A 12,007-nucleotide genomic window follows, 5' to 3' on the forward strand; every position below is an offset into this window, starting at 1 on the left:
CCTGATATCAAGTTCTACTAAAGCAACAGCTCTATGTGGTTGTGTTCTCTGAACTATGAACTGTTCTCTCTCCATTAGAAGTTTTCTATTTCTGTTATTGAAAAAAATTAATAAAGAATAATTTTAAATTATTTTCCCAAGAAGTAGAAAATATGTTCAGAACTTTTTTTTCTTAAACTGATATACTATGTTTACTATCCATTTGGTGATGTAATTTTTAGAAAAGCTTATTTGTATTAAACATGCGAAATACAAAGTTTTCTTTGCAATGGTCTCTGAAGGCAACAGAACATTAATATAGAATTTTGATGTGTTCTTTTTAAGGTCTGTGTAATTGCATCCCATTCCCCTTTATTTAATGTTTCTGTGTGTTACATAAAAATAAAAACAACTAAAAAGCACAGATGTTTTCCTTTCTCAGATATCTTTAAGTCCTTCTTTTAATGAGGAGTCCTAATTGATTAAATACCAGGCAAGTATCAATGTCTTCTTTTCCACTATGAAATGAGAAACAAAATAGCTCCTTGTTTGGTAACGTCATTAAGGACAAAGCAGTATATGGAGCAAATTTCCTTTATATTTATAACTTATCCTTTGAAACAAGAAGGTGGCATGGGGAGAAAACATACTTTGTTAATGAATAGAATAGTTTAAACTATACAGCAATTGTAGAAAACTGTGAGACTCAAATACACCTGTTCAAGAAAGCATGATGTAAATATTTCTGCCCGATTTTTTTTTTTTTATTATTTTTCTGTATAACATTGCACTAAATAAAGCATCATTCATGGCTTAACTTGGTATCATGAAAATACTACGAATCTCCATCACATGCCAGTGGAATGTACAATTAAAGTTAACTCTAAAAATCATTTTATGATTATTCTCTTAGACAACTACACTGAAATACAATTAAGTATATGCTGTGATGTCACAGGCAAAACAAACCAACCAACCTCCAGTTTTCGCCATTCTTCATTTTAATTTATAAGCAAATGGTTTCTTTAGTAATAAATCAACAACATTCATTAGTCATATGAGATTTTATCCATTTTTAGAAATGTAAATTTAGACTATTCATCATATAAGAAAACTTCCTAAACATTCTTGACGTTTTCCAGTTCAATTATTATCAGGCTTCATAATCTAACTTCTCATGTTCAGCATCAGTCCTCTAAGCATGTAATTCCAAGCCATTTAAGTTGCTCAGGCCACTTAAAGGAAGTTTTACCTAAGCAATAACTCAAGAACGGGATAGTCATCTTTGAAAGGTTGTTGTTTCCTGCTCTTTCACAGGACATCACCTCCTTTGAAATATTTATAGTATTAGAAACATCTTCATATTCAACACCTAGATGTGTTTCTCCTGGAACGTCCATGTTTCCTGCATGACTGCACAAGCCTTCTTTTTAATACAAAACCCACTCTATTAGCCTACAAATTGTTATGACGAACTTAACATGACAAAGCCATAAAAATATGCTCTCCAGATATCCATAATCACATAGCCACTAGTCAGTCTACATGGTACCATACTGGATAATAATTGTTCAGTAAAAAAAAAACAACAAAACCTACAGGCTCCAAGTGATTTTGGTTTTTCCCTCCAAAAAACATATGTGTTGGATTAAAAAAAACAGTAACCATAATTTAGCCCCTTACTTGACAGTGAATAATATCAATAATTAGTAATATTATATTCTGCATTCAAAATATTCTTTCTTTTGTATTAGCCATAAAATCAAACTGAAAAAAAAAAAAAAAAAAATCACTTACATTCTGCATATTTCTGAAGCTGAGAGAACTCTCCAGGACTAAGGTTAACCCACTTCTCCTGGCTCGTCATACTGGCGGTAAGGGTCTTTGTTAAATATCAGAAAAGCATTCCTTTTGATCCAGGTGATATAAATTCCATAGAGATTTGTAGCTTCAGTTCACAGTGCTTGGAGACTGTAGAAACAGCATTGGTCTATGTGGATGAAGTTTTTGAACTATGAACCGTTCCCAATGTGATGGTTCAGTGGAGAATTACGGCACTGTTAAAAGAAGATCAAACATTAGAAGCGTAAACACCACTTTTCTTATGGGATTAATTGGAACTAGTAAATATTTTCTTATATACAGTTTTGCTCAAAATCTTCCCATACAGTATTTTTCCATAAATAATTTTATATCTATTTCCAAATTATTTTATTTTAATTCCAAATCCACTGAAAAACAAAAATTATTGATTGTTTATGATCAAATTGTATCTGGACACCTAGTGTTGGGATGTTTGTGATTTAGTAGCAACCCAGTAAATTTATTTCCCAATGATTTTAAAATCGGATTAACATAGCTGGTTTATTATCCAATTATGTTGTTGTACAATGCTGTGTGGCCTTATCAAAAATGCTCTGAAACTTCTAACTCCCCATGTCAAAAATGCAATGGATTCTGCAATTTGGTGAGAAATTCACAAGAGCTACATAAATATTAACTATTCTAACAAGATAGTAGGGGTTTGATTTCTAGAAAATCACAACATTGCTGAAGTCACTACTGAAAAACCAAATATAACTGTTGTCTCCACTGCAAATCAGTTCAAGACACAAAAAAAAAAAAAAAAAAAAAAAAAAAAGGATCAAACTGTGGGCGCCATCTCATTCCAATTATAAGCAGTTTCTACCTCTGTAGGACAGATCTTAATAAGGCAATGCATTACCAACAGCACTCCTTGCACAACAGGTAGGATACTTTTCATCTAATTTTAGCCATCTGAAAGTCAGGTACCTCATTTAAGATTGTCATCCAGGGCACTCTCTTTAATCAGCAGAGACATACAGGTGGCCCAGACAGCAATTAATCCCTTCAGTTTCAACATAGTCTTAAAATGTGATGAATTGCCTTCTTGTGGTATTTATCTTTCACTAGTGATTACAGAGGTTGCCTAGATGACAAGTTTAGACTAGAAAGTTAATTTTAGACCATAAGTGGAATCTCTTTATATGTCTAGCAATGCATCATTTGCAAGGGTCAAATTACAAAAAGAGCAAAGGAAAAATTCAGACCAGAGGAGACTGACACAGTAATGGAAAAAGTTCTAAGGAAAAAGACGTTTGCAGCTTGGGGAGGAAAGAAAAAGTAGTAAGATGTCATGAGGGAAAACGAAAAAAGTAAATAAAGTAGCTAGGAACAGAAGCATATAAAAAAAGACACATTGACCCAATGATAGACGGGACTTTTTTTTTGTATTATTTTGTCTTTACATATATCATTCTTGAACAAAGAAATTTGTGAGCACGCTTTCATTGCTCTCAGGCCCTTCTTGGTGAATGATTCAAGTACATGCACCCATATTATGATCAAGTAAAGCTATCTAAGTGCAATAACAAGTACTTGGCAGCTGCCTGGTGTTTTTAAAATTTGAACCAGAAGAGATTCCTATGCTCTTCATCTCTTCAAGTCAGAATAAAACATAATGGTAAGGTGGAAGAGGTAAGAACTACAAACACTAACTGACTAACAAAAACTAACAGGAGCATGGAAACCAGGATGGAAAAAGCAACATAGGTATGGATAACGTTGGCCAAGTATAAGGCACGTCAGCCCTCAAACATCAGTGAATCAATATCAGTGCCAGAAAAAGGGCAGGAACTACAAAAGTTAAAACTGACAATCAGTAAGAAAAGCTATCCTTCTGTCTTGAGAACGTCAGTCCTCTTATTTATGACAAGATAAAATAACTATGGTCAACAGGGACATTTTAATCAAATTAGAGATGTTTCATTCCTGGCAGTTGATTAGATTGCAGTGAAGACAATTTTATTTTATCAAATAGGTATATTTTTTCTCATATTCTTGACAACTGATTAGGTTTTACTGAAAATGTTTTCATATTTGCATAATTGATTTAATAGAACCAAAGTTTTGTAGCACAATTTCATCCAGTATTATTTTTATATTCTTAACCACGTTAGTTTCATTACCTACAAAAACCAACATTGCTGAATGCTCTACAGTATGAAATTATCTCCATTCTTTAATATGAACATTTGTGATAAGCAGCTTACCATTAAAATTGCTATCACTAGCAAGGTAATAACTGCTGTGCGCTCTAAACTGATCAATCAATTTACATGCAATGCCTTTAGCTGACCACTGTCTATAGGATTTGTTATATACACAGTACATGTACAGTGCAAATGGATACTTTCCCATTGACTTCCCCTTCTCCAACTTCAGACCTAAATGACCACCTCTGATATCCCCTACTGCCTACAAACAGTGCCGCAAGGAAAGGTACATGACCCGAATGAGGTGACAGCAATGGGAAAATTTAGCATGTTTGTGGCAGTCCACAGGAAAGAAGATGCAGCCTGTGTGTAAGCCAGCAGAGTTATTATAGAAGATACAACAGTTTAAGGCTACAGTATTATTTTGGAAAACTCTTCAGATGCAAGTTCCTCCCTTTGAAAGGGAAGACTGTGGGGGACCTAGTGGAACTAATTTGCCAAGTTTAATCTGGGAACAGTAATGGGGAGGTAGGCAGTCCTCTACTGAGGATGGCTGGTCTTTGGACTGCAGACAGGTCACGTACACCACCTCAAGGCATGTGACGCCAGAACATCCATAAACATAATGGGAAAAATCTTGGCAAAAGGAACCTTATAGAGGCTTCCTTCTTTTACTTCCCTGGTAAATTCTGCTGCAGGGGAGTCTTAAATAAGGAAAGGTCCCTGGTCCCTGCATCGTTTAGTTTTCAGTTAAACCTTTTACAGTGGTGGTTTCTTATTTTCTAAGTGTAATAATGTAGCTGTAGGAAACCAAGCACGTTATACAGATGCCGACGCCAGAAGCCATCAGTGCATATCTGTATTATATAAATGTGTGTGTTTTGTCAAGGTGAACATTTTAAGATTACACCTATATGTTATCCAAATACCTTAATTTCTGTAGACAAAAACATTAATTTACATTATCTTTTTCAGTAGCTTTTAATTTAAATGTTCATTTGTACTTTATTTTAGTGCTCTTTCTCTCAGTACTCCAGAAATATCATGCAGTTAAAAACCTATCAGTACATGAAGAGGAAAATAGTAACAGAGATAATACTATCATGTAGGGGGAAAAAAGAATCTTGAATTAAAACATTAATAAAATGTGTTTGCTGGCAAGAAAAATAAAGATCAGCAGCACCAAACAGACACAAATGGTGATTTGACCTCTCAATGCAGCGACAAATTACTTTGAACAACACACCACAGCATTCAGATAAAACACATGGGATATCAGGCAGGGAACTCTTCCACCAACCCTCTAAGAGTTTGGCTTATTCCAGGAAACTCGGATTTGTGCACACATTTTGTTAGTACATGCTTAGGCAAGATTCACAGCTCTCTCAACCAGACACAAATTTACAAATAAAATAAATTAGAAACACTACATTAATAAGCCATTCATTTTATCACAAAAAGAATTAGAAAAAAAAAATATTCTTTCTCCTCTATCCACTGACTGTAATGTCTTAGAATCCCAGCCTCCCTTTTAAAACATGCTTTTCTTTGTGGATTTGAGAGTTTATTAAATTTTCTGTCAGGATTCCTACCAGGCCATATACCCAAACTAGGAAGCAAAGCTTTGTTAAAAACTCTACAAATCAAATTACTTAGAATTCAGCAAACAATGCTAACAAGCTTAGATTTCCAGGAATTCCCCATGCCACTGAAATCCTCAGCTGCCCTGCAGAAATCAGGCTGAGGAGTGGGGAAGAGAAAGGAACATACAATGGAGGGAAAACAAATATAAAGGCACATCCCCCACACACCAATCTCAACACCCAAATAATCTCATTATGCCTTGTAAAGTTCTCATGGCAAGCAAGGAAAGAAGAATTTTCGGAGACTATGGGGGGTGGGGGTGTTGGTGGTGAAATACTTTCAGTCCTACAAACCAAATAAACAATACAAGTGGGTTCAGCTTCAAACGATTCCAGAGGAGGACTGTGGCCTGTGGAAACACATCCAGCATCTCAAGCAACCCAGCTCCCTCTACATGCTCCTGAAAGGCAGGAGGGCTTCTTCTGGGGTCCATGCTCACTGCTGGGACTGAAAGCATGACACTCTTCTTAACACATGCCTTAGGGGACTTTTTTCTGATCACCCTAACAGGGAAACCTCAAACAGCCTATAGTCTGCCTTTTGGAATTACTCAGCCATTTTTTGCTTTCTACCAGCCCTTCCATAGCATACATCTCACATACAATTTCATCACTAATTGCCAGTTATTCCATAAAAGGAGCACAGCCTAAGGCTGATGGAAAAAAAGGGTGCTGATGACAAAATGACAGATCTTAAGTAAGTATTTGCCATGCTATACAAGACTGAGACCTTCTAGTCCTTTTTACCCATTTCCCTCTGGTTTAGTATGCTTAAAGAAAAAAAAAAAAAAAACCAAAAATAAAAACCACACCCCAAAAAACCCAACACAAACTTAAAAGAAAAAAAGAAGATGAACACTAAGGAAACAAGTTTCCTTCCTCCACAACATGACTACTTCGTGATTTTTGCTTGAACAACAGGAATAAATAACACAGAATATTTTATACCGTAATTGCTATGGAGGCTGAAGCAATTACACTTTTCAAGAACTTTTCTGTACAGAATGTACTTGATATTTCCTTCAGTTGGGAACTACACCTTCACCATGGTTATAGCTGGATCCTGTGATTTGAGTGTGGGTGACATCACAGGTTTTCCAAAGGAGAATTTTTACATGTCAAATACCACATGCTGACACATACACCTGAATCTGTTTTCTCTATAAACTCCTGCAACCGGTCCAGAAAGCAAGTACAACCTTTCTACCGACAAGTCCAAAGCATCTTTCCTCTGAAAACTCAGTGTCATTTGTGAGTTTAGCATGCAATTGAAAAAAAAAAAAAACAAAAAAAAAAAACCACACACACCATTTCATCAGTTCTTGCAGAAGAGCAACTCAGCTTTCATGTATAAAATATATTCTCTTGTGATCAAATTTTAAGACCCATGTAACATTAATGCATAAGGTATTATGATGCACTATTGCACTATTTATTCTCTATTAAGTGAGCTGTTAGAGTCTAAGTGAATAATACTTCCTGGACACTGAAAGACCATACTTGCTATTGAACCCCTAGGATATTCTCCCCACTAATGTTGCTACTTTCAAAATAGTTGAACCAAACAAACAAACAAAAACCACAGAAAAAAAACAACCAAACACAAAACAAACAAAAAAAAACACCACCAAAAAAAATCCAAAAACCTCACAATAAAAACATGCCGCAATCTCTTATCTAATTTCTTGGAAATGCAGGAAATATATAATGTACAGACATAAAAGACAATTGTGTAGGTATTCCTGCAATTCATTTTATACTTTGTAGAAAACAGTTTCTCTAATGTCAAAAATAATCCCAATTTCAATAGTTGAGAGTTTACTCTGAAGATTTTGAGGGGGGAAAATTTAATCAAAAGTATTTGCTAATCACCATTTTGACTTTACTCTCAAATACCGAAGTATTATGATTACTTATAATTGCTGCTAGATTAACGGCATGGATGAAAAAAAAAAGAGTCCCCATAACAAAAAAATAGCTTTTTCCTACATAGATAGCATATTTTACATAGATAGCATATTTTACATAACATCATCTTCTTGTTTTTCACAATATTTAGCATAAAGTCATTTTAGTAGTACACATTTTTTTCGATACAGCAAAGGATGCTTACTGATGTAAATGAATGTAATTTTGAAATATAAAGTCTAAACATTGATACACTGTAAGCCGTAAAAATTTGATTACCAAGCTGAAAATCTTTCCCTTTGCAAGAGTGACTTCAACACAACTCAAAAGCACGCATGTTTTTCTGACTACTTTACTCCCAGGTGTTCTAGTCTGTGGCATATAAAAAATACCCATTTAAATTTTAACACAAAGATATGGCCTATATTCCTCAGAGAAACAATTATTCAAATTCACTTCCTTGAATTATTTGTATGGAATATACCGTAAACACTGGAAATACATGCAGCACAAAAATGATTGTGATATGCTAAGCAGGATACTTGAACCTTTGAGAAATCATTTCACCAATACTGTAGTTTATGACAGTGAGAAATACTAGCAACAAAAACTGAGCACTGATAAAACCTGATCAGAATGCAAGATGCCACTGAATACACTTACATTTAAAATACAGGCATAAATTTTTATTATTTTTTTTTTTACTTTGCTCTTCGTGTATCTTACCTTCATCATATGACTACTGTAAAAGCAACTTCAGACAGACCTTAAATTTTTCCAGCTCCTAGGCTTGCTATATCCAAGTTGCTACACTACTTACCTACCAAGTCAGAAGAACTACAATCAAATTTCACAGTGTTTTTCCTCACTAACAGAAATATTGAAATGAATGAAACTAAGGAGAATCTGGGACAAGGAAATATCAGTATGTATATGTGCTGATACATCATAAATTCACAAAGGCTTTCTTCTTGCTTTAAATATTATAACTGAATAAACCAAAAATAAACTGACACCTTTTCAGACTAGAATTTATTTTATGCTTACAAAACATTGTACATCACAAAAATCTCCTCTGAGAATCGTAAAGCTGTTCCCAATGCTAAAAACTTACCAATAACCACCACAGAAAAAGAGATTTTAAAAGTGAAAATTTTAAAAAGGAATTTAAGGAATTAGTCATCCTTGTTATCATTTTACTTCAATGACTAAACAAGCAAATTTGTCCATAGGGCCATTAAAAAATCGATACCGTTATTTTATGACTAAATTATCATATTGTATAATATTTTGACTGTATAAGTGATTGATCATAAACATATTGAAACCAAGAGGACAAAAAATTTACTCCATCAAAAAGCAGACAAACTACATAGAAGCATTTCTAAAGAGCTGTTAGTATTTTGAAATTGGTGAATGCAAAAAAATATTAAAATGAATGCAAAAATATTAAAAGCCTTAAAAGAATGCTGAATCACTAGGGTTTATGGCTGGTATTCTTTAATAAATGGAATAAAGCAATCTGGGACAGAAAGGACAGGATTTGATAGGTATAACTATGTAATCTGTAGGAAGTTCTCTGTAATACAGTACATTTAGCTGTCCGCTTAAAGCGAGGATTAATCACAATTCTTTCCATGTCGCCCACTACTACTTCTATATATCAATCAAAAACGCCTCCAAAATTTAGAACATCATGAAATAAACATCTTAGGGGTAACCTCTGCCACTGTCCCCAAGAAAGCCAGCTCCAGAAGTGCACCCCTCGGTGTGAACTCTACATATATCTCCTCACAACCAGCACCACAAGTATCTAAGCCCGTATCAACAGTGTTAAGTTCTTTGACTATTATTAGCTGCCACATGTTCTTCCTCTTTTCTTTCCATTCTCTCTCATGGGATGAACTGTAAACTCTGCATAACAATTCACTTTTGTTAGTAATAAGCTACAGGGTTGGGGTTTTTGTTTAATTGTTGGGTTTAATTAATCTCTCCATAGTTAGGTGCTCTAGGGGTGATTACATTAGAGGAAGTCAAAGCTGAAAAGTGTAATTTGCAACTGGGGAAGATTTCTGATGATCCTTAATTTCCTGGGGCAGAAATTCCTACTTCATGCGCGGAAATAAGCCTTTGAAGAGATGTGCTTTAGTCTTGAGACAAAAATGTTCCACTGTGCTCGAGGAAAAGATTTGTTAACTGCTGTCCTCATTCCAAAGCTTTATGCATTTTAAAATTAACTAGGAACAGGGCGCAGGAGTTTCTTCTAAATGACTTGTGAAAATATGAATCCAAGTTAATCTCCAACAGGAAACCTGTACATAGAATAGAGGTTAGCTTAACAGGCAGGTTAAGGGATTTCATAGTAGAAGTTCATGCTACGTTGTTTTCTACTAGGTGGATTTTTTTTTTCTTTTTTTTTTTTTTCCCTAGGCAGAGCACTACATGCAGAAGTTGACTAAATTATTGCAGTCCTGGGTAATGAATAGCTGGCGCTATATCACTGTCCACTGGGATAGTGTGGAGCCTTCTAGACAACTACAAATGGTTTCATATTTATTCATTAGTATTACTATAAAAAAGTTCAGTAACAGTGAGCTACCAAAAGGGATGTCATAAAGTAGGATGGGTCCTTGCCTACAGGAATGTGTATCTGCAAGCAAAGGAAATTATGTGGCAGCAGCAGCATCTCAAACTATGATCCCCTGTTCACCCATGCAGCTCCTGACCTGCTCAAATTCAGCTCCAAGGAGATGGTAATTTCTAGGTTTGTGAAGGCTTTGTGAACGTCACCACTTGTGTCTCCTAGCACTTGCTCTGATGGCATGTCTACACTGCCACCAGAGGCATGGATGTGCACATGGAGCACCTGTGAGGCAGTTTTACTCAAGCAAAGCCAGAAGGGAACTGCCAAGTTAGCCCAGCACCACAAGAAGCAGGGCAGGCTCTGCGCCTCTGCCCAACCTCCTGCCCACATGCCCAAGCCCATGCCATCATAGTCTCACACCTCTTAGTACTTGAAACTACTACTTAAAGCCAGCTTGGACTCATCTCATTCAACAGCAGAAATGAAAGAGACCTCCAGACTCTTATCTCATCTCGTATTATCAATTTTCTTACAGTTTACATACTGCCATTGACTAAACTGAGACAGAACCGACATTTGTGGAACTACACACAAGAGGTTTGGTCAAGGATGGAAGTGCATTTTCTGATTGAGTGTCCTTCATTTGTTTGTTTGTCTGTCCCCCCCCAGACAGACTTACAGTTGTAAAGACAACTTTAACATGTTGACCCATCTTTCAGATGGGACTACACCACCCCTTGAAGGTTCATTGTGCTGATTTTTTTCAGAGGAATTTAAGAAGATGATAATGAAATTTCTGTCCTCCTCCTACCAATTTCAGGATATTAAGTCATTATATTGTGAACGTTCAGCCTTTCATCCAAAGACTCCAACCTAAACCCCACCATTTTAAACATGTTAAACTGTGTCTAGAATACTTTGTGGCTAACAAATTCCAATATTCCCATGGATTTTTTTTTTAACTAAAAATTGATATCACATTGCACTTTTAATTGAAAAAGGTATATAACTGCACTTTTATGCAATTTAAGTTTGTGTTCTTTTCCCATGGTGTTCAGTTTTCAATAAGCAATATTAATTTTTTGTTTCCCTGTGTTTTTCCCATCTTAAAGGGAAGATGAAAAAAAAAAAAAACAAAAAAAAAACAACCAAACAAAAAACCTTGATCCTGTCTCCTCTTTCCCTTGGGAATTTTTTTTTTGCTGAGCTAGCTTATATTATGCTTGCATTTTTAATATTTTTTTTCCTCTGGAGGAAGGCTCTGCATTTCTGTTATCTTTTTCTAGTATGCTTTTCTCTGAAGTTTTACCCAATTAGTTTCTCTCTTTAAATGTTGCAGTTAATTCTCCTCAAATGTAGCTTATGTTTTCACACTAGTAGTCCCTAGCACTATCGTTACTGCTATTGTAAGTATGATTACCTAATGATAGGAGAAAAATAGGACTGGCAGAAAGATGTAAAATATTTTCTAACACATAAAGCTTTCAGACACGCAAGCCTGTCCTGAAATCTGGGAACAGATGCAGGAAACTTCAAGTTAAGTATGGGTTAAGGTCAGTTTTGAGTTTAACTTAAGACTGAGTTGTTATCATTTGAGGGAAAAGGGTAGTTAGTATCTTATTGCAGGTCTGGATCGTATGCACATATTCTTCAGGATTTGGTTTTTATTCCGCTTGCTTTGTCTGTAGACTGATGAATATACTGCTAGGGGAGCCACTGGTGCCACTTTGCCCCTCCTGACATCTTGAGGGTGACAGCACCACCTGTGAAGGCAAATCTCAGATTTTGCCACCTTTCAGGTCCTTTTGCCTATACTACTGATAACTTCCAAACAGCCTGCTTGGAATACAGTAATAAAACATGATCAAACTTACATG

At 35.4% G+C, this 12,007-nt stretch overlaps 1 protein-coding gene across 7 annotated transcripts in view; it reads right to left on the bottom strand.

Moving 5' to 3' along the window:
* The window catches only part of DGKB (diacylglycerol kinase beta), a 389,225-nt gene that overhangs the window by 354,888 nt on the left and 22,330 nt on the right, over positions 1-12,007 (bottom strand). For 5 of the 7 annotated variants that reach the window (XM_080383930.1, XM_080383931.1, XM_080383932.1 and 2 more), the window contains exon 2: positions 1,777-2,036. In XM_080383930.1, the coding sequence (XP_080240056.1) occupies positions 1,777-1,846 (70 nt within the window). In that variant the 5' untranslated portion in view covers positions 1,847-2,036. Of the gene's footprint in view, positions 1-1,776; positions 3,274-12,007 lie in introns of those variants that run through there. The other 2 variants (XM_080383934.1, XM_080383929.1) reach the window with 1 other exon arrangement.

This window comes from Falco punctatus (assembly GCF_963210335.1).
Source record: "Falco punctatus genome assembly, chromosome: 4".
NCBI lineage: Eukaryota > Metazoa > Chordata > Aves > Falconiformes > Falconidae > Falco > Falco punctatus.